The sequence below is a fragment of the Rhincodon typus genome, chromosome 23 (genome assembly GCF_021869965.1).
Source record: "Rhincodon typus isolate 14 chromosome 23, sRhiTyp1.1, whole genome shotgun sequence".
NCBI classification, from domain to species: Eukaryota; Metazoa; Chordata; class Chondrichthyes; order Orectolobiformes; family Rhincodontidae; genus Rhincodon; species Rhincodon typus.
In genome coordinates this window covers 6,926,365-6,946,783 of record NC_063354.1, presented here as the reverse complement: position 1 = coordinate 6,946,783, position 20,419 = coordinate 6,926,365, and the positions used below count along the sequence as shown (strand labels likewise).

The 20,419-nt window shown below is 41.4% G+C and overlaps 1 protein-coding gene across 1 annotated transcript in view; it reads left to right on the top strand.

Moving 5' to 3' along the window:
* Nucleotides 1-8,265: 8,265 nt before the first annotated feature.
* Nucleotides 8,266-20,419, top strand: part of rgs9b (regulator of G protein signaling 9b) — an 88,114-nt gene continuing 75,960 nt past the window's right edge. The window contains exon 1 of the mRNA XM_048611087.1: nucleotides 8,266-8,328. Within this exon, the coding sequence (XP_048467044.1) occupies nucleotides 8,266-8,328 (63 nt within the window). The remainder of the gene's footprint in view (nucleotides 8,329-20,419) is intronic.

The following is a 20,419-nucleotide window of genomic DNA, read 5'->3' as shown; positions in this document are numbered from 1 at the left end:
TGGGGGGGTAAGTGGTAGGGGGATATTTGTCGGGAGGAAGTTCTGAGGAAGGGAAACGTTAACTCTGTAATTTCCTTCACAGATGCTGCCAGACCTGCTGAGATTTTCCAGCAACTTTGCTTTTGTTCCTGATTTACAACATCCACAGTTATTTCGGTTCTTATTTGTGGGAGGGCTGGGTGGTTGGGATATTTCTGGGGGGTGTGGGATATTTATATGGTGGTGTAGGGGCATATTTGGGGGTTAGTGTGGGGGCATATTTGAAAGGGTGGGCATTTGTGGGAGGGATTTGAGGGACTTTTCAGGGAGAGGTGGAAGAATTTTTGGGGGTGTATGTGGGGGGATTTAGGTTGAGTTGGGGTGAATGGGGAGGAACTAGGGATGGGGATGGGTCTGGGAGAAAGATTGGGGGTTGGTGGTGTGGAGGGATTGGGGGAACACTAGACAAAAAAAAGTTGTACTGCAAATTGGCAAAGATTACCATCTAAAATTGCATCACACATTTCATTGATCAGCTATTAATTTTAACAAGTGTCTCTTTTAAAGGGGCATACAGAAAACATTGAATCAAAATGTTTCCATTATTTTGTCTGTACACTGCAGCCCCACTGGCGCCAACCTATCAGTTATAGAAACCAACAACTGTACCAGCAGGCACAGCACCTGCCTGCTCCAAGGAAACCTAATCATCGAATAGAGGCAGGTTCACCTCATCACTGCTTGCTACATGGTGTTGTTTAATAGTTATTTTAGCTTGCCCCAGGGGGCAGATCAACCTTTGTCCCTCTCTATGGCTGGCTGTTTAGACTGAGTCTCCATCCACTTATAGGGCTGGGCTACATTAAATAAAGCCATACAACTGCAGCTTTTTGTTAACTTTCTGTTTGCCTCCCAAAATCAATTCTGCTATTTCCACTCACATCTGGTATAAGTCTAGCATTTTATAGATTCTACCATTAACCCTACCTCTTCTAGTAAGATTATAATTTATTGATATCATCATAAACTAGGGATTGACTTCAACACAGAGTCTGACTCCCTTGCCAGCCCAAAGGGGGAGGCGATGGCCTCGCAGTTTTAATGCTGGACTGTTAACCCAGTGACCCAGGTAACGTTGTGGTGATCCAGGATCAAATCTCGCCATGGCAGATGGTAGAATTGAATTTCTACAAAAATCTGGAATTAAGAGTCTAATGGTAACTATAAAACCATTGTCGATTGTCAGGAAAAACCCATATGGTTCATGAATGCCTTTAGGGAAGGAAACTGCCATCCTTACCTGGTCTGGATCACATGTAACTCCATCTCACAACAAAGTGGTTGACTCTTAACTGTCCCCTGGAATGAGGAACAAATGCTGGCATAGCCAGCAAAGTCCCCATTTAGTGAATGATTTAAAAAAAAACATTGCTGCACTGACCAATTTCCTGCATCAACCACAATTTCCAGATTAATGCAATGAAAATTTAACCCATTCTGTTTGGCTCCTGCCTATAGTCTCTAAATTTGGCCCTTTCCCCCTCTCATATACTCCCTTGGCAACTACCTTAGGCTAAATCAAGAAGTGTAGAGCTGTTCTACTGCTCAACTCCAAGCTGAGCTCACTAGACATCTATTCTGATGGTGAGTGGACTGCTTTCTTCCAACTTCGGGACAATGCCCCACATATGTTGCCATCTCTTTCTCTCCAGCTTACAAATCCTGAGGCCACATGTTCAGCATTTTACAACTTAAGTTCATTAATGAAACTGCATTCCTTCCTGTGTAAAGATTCACCTTCCCATTGGGTAGCATGGTGCCTCAGTGGTTAGCACTGCTGCCTCACAGTGCCAGTGACCTGGGTTTGATTCCACTCTCAGGTGACTGTCTGTGCGTAGTTTGCACATTCTCCCCTTGTCTGCATGGGTTTCCTCCGGGTGTTCTGGTTTTCTCCCACAATCCAAAGATGTACAGGCTAAATGAATTGGCCATGCTAAATTGCCTGGAGTGTTCAGGGCTGTGTAGATTAGGTGGGTTATAGGGGGATGGTTCTGGGTGGGATGCTCTTAGGGACTTGTTGGGCCAAAGGGCCTGTTTCCGCACTGTAGGGATTCTACGATTCTATCTGCACAATAGTTCCATAGCCTCACCTCTCACTAACTTTGCAACCTTGTCCAGCCTCTCAAGCCTTCTGTACTCCTCCAATTCTGCTTCTTGTGCTTTCCTAATTATAATCAGTCCACCATGCCTTCAGCTGCCTAGGCTGTAAGCACTGAAATTCCCTGCTTAAACTTCTTCAAGCTTTTTCTATTAATTTAAGACATTCCTTGAAACCTACCTCTTTGGCTTCTCCTTATGTGTCAGGTGCCAAGTTCAGTTTGATTATCAGCCTGCCACGTGTCGGGATATTTCTACCACTAAAAACAAGATGTTGCTGTCCTCTCCAAGAACCATGTGTTTTCCCACCCCTAGTTCAAGTCCCTGCATGGCCCAACCATGCCCAACCTCAGTGGTAATCTCTTGCCTTGCTTCCAAGTATATATCCTTCATTTCATACACTTTCTCTTCCAGTTTGACCAGCATTGATCGCTGATTCGCATTTCTTATATTACTACAATTTGTCTAATTAATTTGATGTAACTCAAACAAAGCAGTTGCAGCAATCAGTTTCTTTTACACTCAGTTGCTGTTTCTTTTCAGATAGTCAATGCAATTGGATTGGCAACGCAATGAATACTGTTAAACTTTAATCAGGATTTGTTGGTTCAAATCCCATTAACGTTAAGCTTTGCTGTGAGCATTTCTTTCTAAAACTGGACTCCAAAATGAGGGGATGATTAATGAGGAATATTGTTGATGTTGTCTGTGGGTGGAGGAAGGAAATGTCAAACTATTTTGAAAGCATTTCATTAAATACATAATTGTATTTGAGCATTGCAGATCCATTCATAACTTTAAAGGATTTACTGTTGAATAGTCTGAAGCTGGCTAACTTGTTTCAATGGCATAACTTAGAAAATCTGTGCTGTATTTTATGGGTTATTATTTTTGATTCTGCCCATTTTGTCCTTCAGAGTAAAATTACAGTAAGAAGCCCATGGGAACAAATAGATTGAGTTTGACATTTTGACATTCAAAAATTTATTAGTTGTGCTTGGCATCAGTCACTACCCCCTCAGGAACAATTATTCTGATGTTTCATCTGTTGAAAATTGTCATTTCCTGATTACATTCCCATCAAGAGTGAACATATCCCTCATGGATTATATAAGGTCCCAATGTTAAAATCACTGCAGCCAATTAAGGGATGAGTCAAAGGAGACAAGGACATACCTTCTGCCTAGTCACAACCAATTCTATTGATGATTATCATTGATTTTTCTTTCTTGAGAAGTACAGAAATAAAGTACTATAAATGTGGAGTTGGTAATAAGGCCTATAATTGATGAATAAATTCATACTTTATGTGCTAGCAATTGAACAATTACTACCAGTTTGGTCTGAGAATCTTAAATCTCTAATCTTTTACTGCTAATATCTTTCTCAAAGTCAGATTTATATATAGCTATCCCTTACAATGCCTGCATTTGTTTATGATAAACTGTTCAATGGATTAAAAACGATTATATTTTGTAACAACGTTTGTCATTTCATTATGATTTTTCATTTTCCAACTAAATTGGTTTGATTCTCAAGAAAGACTCTTGATAAATAACGTTTCAATGTAAATTACGGGAATAGGGTTTTAAGAATGGTGGTACTGAGGGGGTGGTTTATGTGGAACATGGCCCTGATCAGTCTAATAGTCTCTTTCCATGTTGCAATTTTTTTTAATAATAAGAATCATTCATGGTACGAGAGCATTACTGGCCAGGCCAGCATTTATTGACTATTCCCATTTGCCCAGAGGACAGTTCAGAGTCAACCACATTATGTGGGTCTTCAGTCACATAGATGCCCAAGATGGGTTTTTGTGACAATCAACAGTGGTGACCATTAACCTACATTTTATTGCAGATTTTTATCGATTCAAATCTGCCATGGTGAGATTTGAACCCATGTCCCAGAATATTACCCTGGGATTCTAGAATACTAATCTAGTGACATTAACACTGCACCACTGCCTCCCTCTTTGTAATTCATAAATTACAGTTGATTGAATCTGCTTGTAGGTTATTCTTGAATAAATTATATAACAGCTAACCCCAGAAAAGGCATGTAACAGAAATGCTGACATCCACATATAGCTATTTTAAAGGTTGGCATGGGTAATATTTTCTGCTCTGATTTGACCTGTACCCAAGATAGGACATGATTTTTCATACATATTTTCTATTGTAACACAGTACAAATATAAATGGTAGATTTGGATTTTTTTCTCTATCAAACTTTCTAACCACCTGTACGTTCCTCTCACACTAACTATAACAATTAGCAGGTTTTAAGCAGTGTTCATAGAATTATAGAACCCTACAGTGTGGAAGTAGGCCACTTGGCCCATTGAGTCCACACTGACCCTCTGAAGAGCATCACAATCAGACACACCCTCTACCCTATCCCTGTAACTCTGCATGTCCCATGGCTAATCCACCTAAACTACACATCCCTGGACACTACAGGGCAATTTAGCATAGCCAATCCACTTAACTTGCACATCTTTGAACTGTAGGAGGAAACCGGAGCACCTGGAGGAAACCCACACAGACACAGGGAGAATGTGCAAACTCCAAACAGTCGCCCAAGGGTAGAATCAAATCCGGGTCCCTGGCGCTGTGAGGCAGTAGTATTAACCACTGAGTGTTCTAAAGGAGAAGAGTCTTAAAGGGAGACATGGAGCGTATTAGGAAGGAAATTGCAGACACAAGTGAAGGCATGGCCATCAGTATATGAGCGATGAAAACTGAGGCAAACAAGAGGATAGAATTGGGGAAAAATAGGGATCTTGAAAGCTGGAGGTGGTTCCACGGTGGGGAAGAGTGAGTCAATGGGATTTATACACAAAGATTCAAACTTAATAACTGCAACCCTGCTGGACCAGAAGCTAATATAGGTCAGCAAACACAAGTCTGATGGGTGAATGGGACTTGATGTGAATTAGGGTGTGGCTTGCATAGTTTTGTGTTGCTCTGATTAACAGGCAGTACAAGGTAGGAAACCGACCCAAAGATTACTTGATTCAGTGCAGGTTGACTACCATTCTTCTTCAGATCACACGTTCCGGGTAGAGTTCACAGAATCACAAAATTGTTACGGTGCATAAGGAGGCTATTCAACAGATTATGCCTGTACCAGCTCTTCAAACAAACGTGATTGTCTAGCGTCAATCTCTTTCCTTTTCTACCTACCTTTGCACACTATTTCTATTCAAATAATCATCCAATGCCTATTGAATATTTAATTGAACCTGCCTCCACCACATTTCCATATCCTAAATACTCCCTGTGTCAAAAAGTTCTTTCTCACATCACATTATCCTTGCTCCTTTTGCGTATCACTTTGCACCTATCTCCTCTCACTCTTGTTCCTTTTAAGAGTGAGAACAGCTTCTCATGATTTTTAAAATCTCAACCAACTGTCTTCTCAGCTGCTTTCTTTCCAAGGAAAACAGTCCCAACTTCTTCAATCTATTTCTCATAACTTCAGTTTCTCATCCCTGGAACCTTTTCGTATATCGCTTCTGCACTATTTCCAATGCATTCACATCTTTTCAAATGGATCTGAGTGTATCTGCTCCTGCACCCACTTTCAAATTTTACCCCCATTTTATATGGTCCTTCAGTATTCTTCCTATCAAGTGCATCATCTCACACTTCTCCGCATTGAACCTCATCAATCAGCTAACCACCCATCCACTAACATATCAACGTCCTTCTGGAGTTCCACACCACCCTCCTCACAGTTTACAGTTCTCCCATGTTTCATGTCATCTGTGAACTTTGTAATTGTCCCTTGTACAACAAGATCCAGATCATAAAAATTAACTTCACTACAAACCTCCATCTGAAAAATATCTATTGACAACCACTCTTTGTTTCTAACCTTGAACCCTCCTTAAAATCCAGCAATGAGTCAATTGCCCTAATTCCCCCGCATGTGGCTGAGTGTCAATATTTCATTTGGTAAGCATCTTTGAGACATTTTAGTTTACTGCATTATAGGTCCATATATTTGGCAACGTTTCCATCCTTCATTTTCCACTCAGGCATTTTCATAATAGGTGCACGTTTTGTGCAATTTACATGAATTACACGGGATTAAAATATTTTCCTGGTGCTTAATATCAAGAATGAGAGCACAAATGTAAAATAATTGTCAAAAGAAGTAAAAGTAAAAGCAATTTGAGGGATGAAAAACATTTTCACACAGACCAAGTGGTTAAAGTCTGGAATGAAGGCAAGCTCAGTCAAAGCATTATTTGTAAAGGAATAATTTGCAGGGCTGCAAAGGGAACTGGGTGTGGAGAGTTAAGAAAGGCAGTCAATTGTTCATTTAGAGAGTGACACAGATACAATGGGCTGAATGGCCTCCCACTGCACTGAAACCATTTCTTTATGTGTTCATAGGATGTGCACATCATTAGTTAGGCCAGCATTTGTTGTTCAGAAGGCAGTTAAGAGTCAACCACATTATTATGGGTCTGGAATCACATGTAGGCCAGACCAGGTAAGGACAGCAGGTTCCCTTCCCTAAAGGACATTAGTGAACCAGATTTATTTTACAACACTCAAGATTGGTAACATGTTTGCCATTAGGCCGTTCAGCTCTTGACCTCATTACAGTCTTGCCCAAAACTTTGACAAAAGAGCTGAATTCCACAGACGAGGTAACAGTGACTTACCTTGACATCAAGGCTGCATTTGACCAAGTGTAACACCAAGGAGCCCCAGCAAAACTGGAATCAAGGGGAATCAAAGGCGAACTCCCCGCTGGTCGGAGTCATACCTGGCACATAGGGTGGAGGTTGTGGTTGTTAGAGATCAGTCATCTCAGCTCTAGGTCATCTGTGCAGGGGTTCCTCAGAGTTGTGTCCATGGGCTATTCATCTCCAGCTGCTTTGTCAATGACCTTTCCTCCATCATAAGGTCCGAAGTAGAAGCAGTCTATATCCAACTGCAGCAAGACCCGGGCAACATTCAGGCTCGGGATGATAAATGGCGAGTAACAGTCATACCACATTAATGTCAGGTAATGACTATCTCTGAGAGAGAATCAAACTATCGCCCCTTGCCATTATCATCACTGAATCCCTCACTGTCAACATCCTGGGTTTACCATTAACTAAAAACTGAATTAGACTAGTCATATGGATAATGTGGACACAAGAGCAGGTCAGCGGCTGGGAATCCTGCACTGAGAACTCACCTCATGTTTCTTCAAAGCCTGTCCACCATCAACAACTTACAAGTGTCGGAATACTCCCCACTCATCTGGATGAGTGCAATTCCAATAACACTCAAGCAGCTTGTCACCATCCAAGACAAAGCAGCCTGCTTGATTGGCATCACATCCACAAACATCCACTCCCTCCACCACTGACGCTCAGTGGCAGCAGTGTGTGCTATCTACAAGATGCACTGCAGAAATTCACAAAAGATCCTTTGACAGCACCTTCCAAACCCATGACCTCTGCCCTATAAGGAATGTGGCAGCAGGTGCATGGGAACACCATCAATTGCAAGTTCCCCTCCAAGCCATTCACCATCCTGACTTGGAAAATATATCGCCATTCCTTCAGTGTGGCTGGGTCAAGATTCTAAAGTGCCTTTCTAATTAGCACTGTAGGTCCTAATGTGTGCAGACCACTACAGCACATGACTGCAATGGTTCAAGATGGCAGCTCACCACCACCTTCAAAAAAGCAACTAGGGATTGTCAATAAACGCCCAAATCTCAAGAGTGAGGTTAAAAAACCTGAATTTTTTTTTATTGAATTCGAACTTCATTTGCCATATCCCGGAACACCAGACTTGTAGTCCTGTGACATGACCACTGAGCCGTCGTCGCTCCTTAAATGCAGCGGGTTGTTCTCGCTTCTGGCCACCGAGCGCTCGGCAGCCCCACCCCGTCGCTCTCCCTCGGGCCAGCGGGACTGCGCATGTGCCGGGTAGGGGGGCGGTTACCGGCCGCTGGTGCACAGACTCCCCGGCGCGCGCTGCCCGTTGCCTTGGCAGCCGGGGGTGGCGTGCGCCGGCTGGTGGCGAGTCTGCGCACTGGCCCTCCTCCGAGCATCACTTGGATACAGTACGTTCTGAAAGCCTGAGACATTGCAACCTGAGAGAGACAAACATGACCATCAGAAGCTTCAATCAGGGGCAACAATACCGGCCTCGAATGGCTTTCCTGCGCAAGGTAAGAGAAGATTTATTTTTGCTTTTTTGTTTTAAGAAGAATTGTAGTAATAACTCTACCAGTCCTGCTCAGCCATTTCGTATTTATTGGGAGACAATTTTGCAAAGCGCCCAGACGGGGCTAAGATCTTGCATCCCTGAAGGGAAAGAAAATTGGAAATTGGAGCTTTCCTCCTCTGTGAAGTGCAAATTAATATTATGAATCATGAAATTTGGGAGTAAGTGTCTCCCCCCCGCATAAACACGTGCGCGTATTATTTAGGGTTTATTTATTTATGTCAACTCAGTTTGCTTACATTAGAACGAGCAACAGATTACTGTCCTGCACTGGAGCAGTTAGCGGACTGCATGTATCCAGCTCACTGTTTGTTGCTGATGCAGAACGCGAACTGCCTGCGATCTGTGCACCAACCAGGCACTCATCGTTTACTTAATTTTTTCGTTTACCCTGTGAATTTTGCGCTGAAATCATGAGACATTACAGAAGATTCATTCTTTTTTTTTGCAAAATGTTTCCCTGCATTTCTTGAAAGGCACCGGGCATAGCTCTGTATCGCCCTTTAAGTCGAATTTAAGTAAAATCATCTGGAGGGAACCAATCGACAATACAAACGAAAAACAAACGGGCAGTGCATGCTTGGGTCACCTCAAGATTTGAAACAGACGCAGGCTTGTCGGTCGTTTATCCGCTTTCGTAGAATTAACTTTACTGAGAGTGATGATCACGTCTTACCTAAAACGTCCCTCAATCAGACAGTGGTGCTCAGTAGCAGCGGTAGTACTGCCTGTGCTACTATTGACGGCACATTCAGCAATGACGATCAATATTTAACACGGGACATTTCCACGAAGATCACTTCAGCGTGTACTATTCCATCCCTTCACCTAATTCCCATTCCTTCTGTGACAGTCTTGTATTTTCAGCATTTTTTTCATTCTGTCTCTCAGTGCTCATTAAACAAAATAAAATACTACGAATACTGGGGACCCCAAATAACAACAGAAAACGTTGCAAACGCTCAGCAAGTCTGTGGAGACGGGGACAGAATTAACGTTTAGAGTCCATTGTAAATGGAACAGAGATGATTCTGAAACAAAAAGGTCATATCAGACTGGAGACAACACAGCAGGCCAAGCAGCATCAGAGGAGCAGAAAAGTTGACGTTGGGTCAGGACCCTTCTTCAGATTGGAAACGTTAACTCCTGTTTTCTCTCTCCGCAGATGTTGCCAGAGCTGCTGAGTTTCTCCGGCACTCTGTTTTAATTTCAGTTTGTCCTGTCCGTTTCATGATTTCTAAATAAAACGGTATTCCGACGGTCAATTTGTTATTAGAAATAACATTAAGATAGAACATTAAGAGTGCCGGCATTAAAAAAAAACAAAAATTGTTGGAGAAACTCTTCAGGTCTGTGGAGAGAAAGCAGAGTTAACATTTTGGCGTCCAGAGACCCTTCTTCAGTTCTGGAGTGGAAATGGTTCCCTTCTTCACTGGAGTTGAAGGCATTATAGTGAATGCTGGTATTGAAAACATTCTGGTTACCGGTAATGAAATGTTCTTTGTGCCGTTTCGTTGACCCTGGTGGCCCACGATTCGCTGTTGTCTCTCGGAGACAGTATTGGTGACCCGTGCGTGGGCAGTTTTATTGCAGTTTTGAGCAGACGCCATCTCGCAGCCCTCAGATTAAATGCAATTCGACTGGAATAGTAAAGCAATCGAAGCTGGGAGCGTCTTTGAAATTCATACCTTTGGAGAGAGCGGTGTTTCGGAAAAATTTGCAGCACTTTGACGTTTGAACAGGTTCACATCTTTTCCACCGCTGCATCCCTCGGCGTCAACTGTAAGCTCAGTTGGTGGCAGCCTTGCAATGCAAAGGAAATTTATAGAGAGATTTTAAGCAAATTAAGGAGCAAGAGCTGGTCAATCGTGACAGTCCCTGGTCCTTAAAGGGAGGAAGAGATGTCTGAGTTGAGAAAAGTATATTACATCGAATTTCAAAGAGGCTACAACATAGAAAGTCATTGTTCAGCCCAGTTTTGGTAATTTAGTCGAATATTGGCATTTCTGAACACCCATCCTACTCTGGTTCTGTTTGTATATTCCTAAATTGTCCAGATATGAATGTAGGAGGTTTGAACAGCAAATTCATAGGTGACACGGGTATTGGTGACAAAAAAAGAAATTGCTGGAAAAGCCCAGCAGGTCAGGCAGCGTGTGTGAAGAGAAACCGTGGTTAACGTTTCAGGTCAACTGACTCTTCCTCAAAACTCTCGATTTTTACACAAACATTAGTGATATAGTGAATAGTGAGGAGGAAAGCTTCATATAGACTAGTCGGATGATCAGAACAAGGGCAAATGGAATTTAATCCTGAAAAATGTGAGGTGATTCATTTAGGGAGATGAACAAGGCAAAGGAATACACAATGAATGGCAGGACCCTGGGAAGTACAGAGGATCAGAGGGACCTTGGTATGCATGCCCATAAATTCTTCAGGGCAACAGGACAGGTGGATAAGGTGGTTAAGAAGGAATATAGGATATAGCCTTTATTAATCGAGGCATTGAGTGCAAGAGCTATGGGGTTACAATGGAGCTGCATAGGGCATTAGTTAGGCCACAGCTGGAGTACAGTGTGCAGATGTGGTCACCACACTACAGGAAGGGTGTGAATGCACAGGACAAGGTGAAGAGGACATTCACCAGGATGTTGCCTGGGCTGGAGTGATTCAGCAATGAAGATATGTTGGATCTGTTTTCCTTAGAGCAGAGAAGGCTGATGGGGACCTGATTGAGGTGGACAAAATTATGAGGGACGTAGATAGGGTAGATAGGAAGAAACTTTTCCCCATTGTAGATTGATCAATAATTATTGTTATATTAGATTTAAGGTAAAGTGAACGTGCTTAGAGGGGACTTAAGAGAGACATTTTTCACCCAGAGGGTGGTGAGTATCTAGAACTTACTTCCTGAAAGGGTGATAGAGACAGGAACCATCACAACATTTAAGAAATATTTAGAAGATCTCTTGGATCTCCATAGCATACAAAACTATGTGCCAAGTGCTGGAAAATGGGACTGGATTAGATAGGTGCATGATGACCAGTATAACCATGATAGGCTGAAGGGCCTGTTTCTGGGCTAAAAGACTCTAGGGCTCTTTGTCTTCAGGAGAATTATTTTCACCTGAAGGGTAGTGGAGGTCTTAAACTCACTGTTGGAGGCAGAAACCCTCATCTCATTTAAGAAAAACTTGGATATATGCTTGACTTATATGACCTTCAGAGCTACTGACCAAGAGCTAGAAAGCAAAATTAGGCTAGATATCTCTTACTTGACATGTACAAAAGGGTGAATGATCTCTGTGTGTCATGAAATTCCTACAAAGTTGTTCCTAAACACGTCAAGGTCAACTGGTTTATGTGCATTGCTATAAATATGTGGAATAAAACACTTGGGAGGGTCTACAAAGGTACAGTTCATTCCAAAGGTCCTTATTTCAAATAACAGACACAGCATCCAACCAAAAAATGTCAAGGCTTTAAGTCATTTAGAAATAGTATTAGAATCTGGGTTTGAAATTATAGGTTTGGAATTGTTTCCAGCTGCTGCTGTCCTAGATTTTAAGATTTAAAACAGTTATAATTTTGCAGCTTTTGAGGTAAATATTGGAAGAAATCCAGCAAGACTTTCACGCATTTCTATTACTGGAACATCATTACTAGTATTTTTCTTTATTGTGTTTAAGCAGGAGCTTGTAAAAACCCAGTAGGTATATACTTTTGAAGTATGTTTTGACAGAAGAATTTTTCAGTATCAGGTCCAGATTATTGATAGGATTCTGTATTGGAGATTGCATCATTAGGGTAAAATACTGCTTCAGCTCTTAAAAGACATTAAACTTCAAATTTTTTTATTCATTCAAGGGATGAGGGCATCACTGACTGGGGCAGCATTTATTGCCCAACCCTAACTGAAGAGTCAACTTACATTGCTGTTGTTCTGGAACCACATGTAGGTCAGACAGGGTAAGGATGGTAGTTTCCTTCCCTAACAGGCATTAGTGAACCAGATGGGTTTTTCCAAAATTGACAATGGATTCATGGTCATAAATTTCAGATTTTTCTTTTCAAATGAAGTCAAATTTCACCATCTATTGTGGTGAGATTTAAACCCAGGTCCATAGAACATTTTTTTTTCCTTTATTCATTCACAGGATGAGGGCATCACTGGCTAGACTGTTGCGTTCATTCTACATTATAGCAGTGTGTGCATTTCAAGAATTGCTTAATTGGCTGTGAGGCATTTTGAGATATCAGATGGTTTTGGAATTGTTGTAAAAATGCAATTTTTTAAAATCACTCCTGGAGAAGTGTCTGATTCACTTCAGGTTATGTGATCTCTGTAGGTCATTTTATGTATCCACCTTTGGAAAGCTGCTCCACCTATCTTTACCATTCTGAAATAACTCCACAGAGGCTGGTATCCCATCTCCAACCCACCCTTTATTTACATGTGCATAGTACGTGACACTAGTCAGGCTTCCACAGAGCCAGCTCTCAAAATGAACAAAACACCTGTTTATATCTGTCAGCCAGGACTCACAAATTGGACCAGGTTAACAGCCCCAATCAGGGAACTCATATTCTATTAGGTCCAACTCGCTGACCTTGTTACAATCACTACACTTTCTTGTACTCCTTCTGAGGTCAGCAAACATAACCACAAGAGCAAGGCCATCAGAGAGATATTTGTAAAGGTGTATGGCCTTGTGGCTGAGTTTCAGCTGGACAGATATACTGGATTGATTAATGGATTCGTGTGATGTTGCTCTGTTTGAGTTTTAACAGCCACTAATCTATTTAAAATAAACTGACCCCTAAGGGAGAAACATTTCTACTCATAAAGTTCCTTATCCCATCTCTTTAATGTGACAAAGCATTTCACATATTCTAAAGTGCACTGACTGTTGTTATGTTGACAAACGTGATGCCTATTATATATTTGGCAAAACCTCATGGACAGCAACGAGATGATGATCACTTAAATCGGTGTGCAGGCTGCTCTAATCAATGTGTTACAATATTGGGTAGACAAGGGGTTCTCATGGTGTAGTGGTAGTGTCCCTGCCTGTAGGCCAGGAGGCCCAGGTTCAAGTACAATCTGTTGCAGAGAAAAGTAACAACATCTCTGAACAGTTTAATTAGAAAATATCTGTTTGGTACACAAGGGGTTCTTGTGGTGTAGTGGTAGTATCCCTAACTCCAAGCCAGGAGGCCCAAGTTCAAGTCCCAGCTTCAAAGGTGGGTCGTAACATTCCTGAATAGGATGATTGAAATAAAATAATCAGTACACAAATTTCACCTCCAAAGTGACTATAGGATTTGAAATTATGAGTCAATTGAACTATTCATGCCTCCTCACTATTTGTCCTTCAGACCTTTAGACTTGTTTGGAGCATAAATACCAGTCCACTTGGTCAAAAGTGTGCCGTAAATCCAATGTATTTGCAATTGTATGTGGCATCGCAAATTATAGATCCTTCATCACTTATCAAAGCCTGGCTCTTTCAATGAGTTTCTTTGCTGCTGTTTTGTACAAGTTGATGGGACTAAGTGCTGACTTGTTAAATTTGCCTTTTGGCTGCCATTATTATTGATGTAAGCACAAAGAACTTGCATAATGTAAATTTCACATTGATGACATTGTTCTGAAACTGACGGACTGCTGTGACTATCGATCATCTGACAGGAAAATAAAACATATTGAAGCGTGTAGTTTATAATAATATTGCAATTAGTTTTACATGACAAGCAGCTTATATTGTATTATAATTCAAGGCCGATAATAACAGTACGGTTACAGTACTTCAACACAGGAAACAGCAATTTACTTGTACTTCTTTGAACTAGGTTGTCACTGTTCACATGTTTAGATTAGCTTTAGATTTAGATTTATTGTCACGTGTACCGAAACATAGTGAAAATTTTTGTTTTGAGTGCTATTTGCAAAGAGTTGCCACTCTCTGGTACCATCTTGGATACCTGTTTAAATAGCATGATAAAACTGCAACATCTTGGTCAGTCCCCTATACACCGGGGAAACTAAGTACAAATTTGGTGATCAGTTTGTGGAACATGCACATGCAATTCACAAAGTAAGATGAGCTTCCAGTCACTTTTCACTTTAATTCTCCATCCCACTCCCCGGTCTGATCTTCTTGTCCTCAGCCTGTTATGCTGTTCCAATGCAGCTCAACACAACCTTGAGGAATAGCAACTCATCTTTTAACTAGAAACTTTACAGTCTCCTGGACTTAACTTTGAGTTCAACCATTTCAAAATAGAACCACCACACCCGTTATTTTGGACAACAGGTGCTGGGAGTGAAAACCGAAAGAACTGCAGATTCTGTAAATCAGAAACAAAAATAGGAATTGCTGGAATGGCCCAACAGGTCTGTGGAGAGAAGTCAGAGTTAACGTTTCGGGTCCGGTGACCCTTCCTCAGAACGGGTCCTGGTAGGGACTTTGCTTTTCTCCTTTGCACACGATGAGATCCATTTTTTGTTCCACAGTCCCTCTCTTTCTGCCCTACTTTTATTTTCTCATTTAATCATTCTTGCCACACACCCCATCACGTACCTCAACCTTTTGTATTCCTCTTCCTTCCCATTCCCTGCCTGAAAACTCACTTTATCATCTTGAACTTTATCCAGTGCTGATGAAAGCTTGTAAAGCTGAAGAATTAACTGTTTTTCTCCAGATGCTGCCTGGTGTACTCAGCCTGTTTCCACAATGTTCTATTTTTATTTGTGCTCTTGTAGCAGTGTGCCTACAGGCAGGGTAGTTAGCCAAGGATATTGATTTCTTTGAACATGGGGTATACACCTTGGCAAGATATCAGATAACAGCAAGAAAAGATGAAAGCAAGTAACAATAACTGCCCATCTTACTTTCAACTTGGCATCAAAGGAGACTGCTTCAAGGGAAGGGATCAAGAATGGGATCACTGCAGAAAGGGATCAAAGTTCTGGAAGGTGTGTGGAGGAATGCCCACTAATTTTAACTGACATTAAGTGGAAAACTGCTCAGTCTTGTTACAGATAAGAACAGAACAGAGTGGATCAGTCAGTGATTACAGGGAGAACAATCACTCGACAGTTTGTGTTTACAGTTTTCATCAGACCCACAAACTCAGAGATGGAAAGAGTTATTTATCAATCTGAGAATGAGAGAGTGGAGGGAATAAAATTATGTAAAACTACAGACAAAGTGCCATGTTACAACAGATCACTTCAGTCAGTTAGACAGGGACACCAAACAAATAAGAGACATTAAAGAACAAAGGATGTATAGTAGGCGGTCTAAGGAAATTACTGAAAAACAGAGAGATAGGAACGCAGAAATCTTTCAACTAAAACAGATCTGAGATTCAGCCGGTGGATGTAAAGTGTAGTTAGTTCACCGGCTACAAAAAGAACAGGTCAACAGGGTAGATCCTCTCTGTCTTAAAAGAAAAGCAAGATATTAAGGATGCAGGAAATTTGAAATAAAACACAAAATTCTGAAGTTCAATTCTGAAGGAGAGTCGTATGGGACTTGAAACATTGTTAACTCTGTTTCTCACTGCCTGGATGCTGCCAGACCTGCTGAGTTTTTCCAACACTTCTTGTTTTCATTATACCCTCAATTGAACCTGTTTCTTTCAATATTATACTATCGAAGAGAACAGTGTGTTCTAGTGAGGTGACAATGCAAAAATGTGTCTGGAACGGTGCAATTCAGTTTTTGTATTTCTGCTTGCCCATTGATTTGTGCCAATCCCAAAGATCCACTATTCTTGTCAGCACCCAGATTGTGAGCGTCAGTTGGCTACTCAAGCACAGAAGCATCACAGGCTTGGTCCCTTCCGAATGCAACCTACACACACGTCCTCTCCCTCAGAGCTCTATAGACCACAGTCAGGAGCTGACATCTCCAGAAAACCACTGAATCCACTGGTTATTGAGGCCAACCTCCCATTGCCTATATGAGTGAGAACGACTAGCTCAGCACAGACTAAAGACTGTCCTGGTCAGCTCCACAAGGTGCACACCATTTACCTACAGGTTCATCCCAGCAGAGCTCTCAAAATGTATCTTTTAATAATAAGTCCTGGTCTTACCTGTAATATTGATTCTTAACATACTGCATTCCTGTGGCCAGTCATTTTAACACAGCGCCCTGCTCACGTGCACACTTGTCTGTCCTCAGCATGCTGCAGTGTTCCAGCGAATCACAGCGCAACCTAGAGGAACAACATCTCATCTTCAGACATTTCTGAAAAAGGGTCCCAACCCAAAACCTCAGCTTTCCTGCTCCTCTGATGCTGCCTGTCCTGCTGTGCTCCTCCAGCTCCACACTGTGTTATCTCTGACTCCAGCATCTGCAGTTCTTACTATCTCTTATCTTCAGACTAGGCAATTTAACACTGAATCAGAGATAGTAGGAACTGCAGATGCTGGAGAATCCGAGACAACAAGGTGCACAGCTGGATTTAACACCTTCAGATTGTGAACCCACTGCCATTTCTTCCCTTTCTTTTAGCTTTATTTGTTACATTCTCTGTCACCATGTCCCCTCTCCCCTCCCCCCCGACCCCAGTGGGACTGTCTGGCAGGTCAGACACACCATAGTTCCGCCATGCTCACATTCCAATCACTTAATCTGCACCATCAACACCCTTTCTCCCCCAGCACTCCGACCCCCTACTATTGCATAAATGCTGCCCCCTCCACACTTCACATCAGCTCTGATGAAGAGTCATCTAGACTCGAAACATTAGCTTGCTGTCTCTCCGTGGATGCTGCCTGACTCGCTGTGATCTTCTTGTTTTCAGTGCAGATTCCAGGATTGGCAGTAATTTGCTCTTTACTGCATTGAAGTCCTACCCTTTCTGTATCAAGAACATCCTTCCTCAGATGAGGAGACAAAAACGGTATACAATATTCCAGGCATGGCCTCACCATTCCCCCTTCCCCCATTTAGTTCCACCTGTCAAATCATTTAGCACTGAAGAATCATAGACTAATACAGCACAAAAGGACACCATTCAGCCTTTCGAGTTTATGTTGCTTTTTTTGAATAGCAATCCAGTTAATCCCATTCTCCCTGCTCTTTCTCTATATCCTCTGAGTATTTATTCAACTCGCTTTTGAAGAAAATTATTGAATTTGTATTCTACAGGGTGATGCATTCAAAATTCTAACCACCCATTGCAAATGAAAAAAAAAATCCTTATGACCCCTATGGTTCTTCTTTTATTCATCTTGTTGCTTGTTAGTTATAGACCCATCAATCACTGGGAACCCCAGGTTCTCTGCATTCGTTCTATTTAAACTCTTTATGGAACATTCCCATTTGAAAAAAAAGCGTTCTCCTAATTTCCATGAGATGTGAGGTAAATTGATATTCCTTCCTGACATCCCTCTGATCAATGGGAGGGCATGGAGGAATTTTGATATTGTGTGCTTCATCAAGTTCACTCAAGTTATACAAAGCTTGATCAATGCTTTCATTTCTCACATTAATGATTTCACGTGTAGGCTGTTACAGTATTATTACAATAAATCAGTCAATTGACAGTGCAGTACATAATGAAACAGTCAAACTCCATTTTACAATTGCATAGATGATGCAGAGCTACAGACACTGATGCATGGAGGTGAATTTTAATTTGGGAATACAAAAAGACTGCAGTAAGTTATCAAGAGCATTCATATCATTTCCCCAAATACCTACATTAAACATCATAATCCTCAACTATTTGATTAACAGCCATCATTTACTACTTGTAACCCCCGGACAACTTGCAAATGCTCAATGCAGAATAAGAGCTGATTTCTGTTTAAAAGATACGTTCTGTCTGCTCAGGTTTGCAAATCTCCAAGCCTTTTTAACTTTGGAACTGTCTTGTGAACAATTGGCATGATGGAATTACCGGAACTACTGGAGACAATGAGAGTTGTTTAATTCACAGGGAATTTTTGCAAAGTTACGTAAATATTTATAAAAATGGGCCATGTCTCACAAACTAAAACTGCAAAAATGTGCTTTCAAATCCACCCATGTATCAGTGTAAGGAGGTTAGACCTTGCATTTATTTTGCACCTTTCCCAACTTCACAGCATCCCCAACGTGCTTTACAGCTAATGAGGTACTTCTCGTAGGCTCATTATTGTAGTAATATTGGAACTGGGGCAGGCAACTTGTGCAAAACAAGCTCCCAAAAACAGAAATGTAATAATGACCAGATAATTTATATTTGTGTTGCTGATTGAGGGATAAATATTGGAGAGGACTTCAGGGAGAGTCCTCTTCATTTTTGGAATACCAGCACTGGGCCTTTTGCATCCATTTAAGAGGAAAGACAGCAGGACTTTGGTTTCACATTCCCTTCAAAACACAGCACCTCGAATTGTGGAGCAACTTCTTCATTATTGCATAAGTGCGTCAGTTGCGAATTTTGTGCTCAGATCTCAGAAGTGAGATTGAATTGAGTGGATTGCTTCCCTGGTCCAAGACTGACATTGAGAATGTTGGTTTGCTTAGAATGCAGAAATTAACATCTGACAGTCAAAGACACCTTTAACATAACAAATAATCAATTATAATACAGGGCATTGGTGAGGCCATGCCTGGAATATTGTATACCGTTTTTGTCTCCTCATCTGAGGAAGGATGTTCTTGATATAGAAACCGAAAGAACTGTGGATGCTGTAAATCAGGGACAAAAACAAAGTTGCTGGAATAGCTCAGCAGGTCTGGCAGCATCTGTGAAGGAAAAAAACAGAGTTAACGTTTCGGTTCCAGTGACCCTTCCTCAGAACTGTTTTTGTTCTTGATATAGGGTGGGTGAAGTGGGATGACAGAATTGACGTATGAGGAGAGATTGAGTTGTTTAGAATTGTATTAACAGGAGTTTAGAAGAATGATGGGAGATCTTGTAGAAAGTTTTAAAATTCTGACAGGACTTGACAAGTTAGATGCAAGAAGGATATTCCTGATGGTGGGCCAGTCCAAAACCAGGGGTCATAGTTTAAGGCTAAGGAGTAAATCTTTTGTAACTGAGATGAGGAGAAGCTTCTTCTAAGACCCAGAGTGTGGTGAGCTTGTGAAATTCACTACTACAGAAAGTGGTTAAGGCCAAAGTATTCTGTGTTTTCAAGAAGGAATTAGATATAACTCTTGTGGTTAAAAGGATCAAGGAATATACGGGGAGGGCAGGATTGGGATGTTGAGCTCAGTGATCAATTAATGGTGGAGCAAGTTCAAATGAGTGGCCTACTCCTGCTCCTGTCTTTTGTGTTTCTTATGTAAAATGGTAATCTACCTCACAATTTAGGACTGTGGCGTTATGTTACGTGAGTCAACGTATGTGAAAGAACTGATAATGTTCCAAGAAACAGAAACAGAAATTGCTGGAAGAGATCAGCAGATCTGGTTGTGGAGAGAAATCAGAGTTAATGTTTCAGTTCGAGTGACTCTTCCTCAGATAATGTTCCAGGCCTGGGTTTGTCCAGCATGTGTGTTAGAAATGGTATTGTATTTGGTAAGTGCACTATTGCTAATTGGTTGGAGAACATCCCACAGCAACCCATTTGAACAGCAGTGATCATCTCAATGTCTCTGGATATGAAGGTTGTCTATTCACTTGAACATCAAACATTCAGGAGCAATGGAGATGCTGTGAAGTGAAGCCTGAAGATTGTTGAGAATGTTCTCACCATCTCGCTGTGTTTTCCTTGGTGGATTAGTTCCCATTTTCTTCACTTATCACTGTAGAAGTGGGAGTGATTGAGAAATAGACCACCCAATGTGCTGAATCAAAGAGAATGCACAAACCCATCTCTACATGGGGAGGTAGCAGGAGCAGGAGGGTAAATACAGGTCTTCATTCAGGAGATGGAGCATGTGTGTTGAAGAGACATTAAAAACATCATTTTTGTAATGTTTATTTTTGTGAGTTCTTTTTTCGTTAAAATACGCAACAACAGAAATGTTCTGACATTAGACACCACAAACTGGCAAATGACAAAAAAAATTACCATTAGA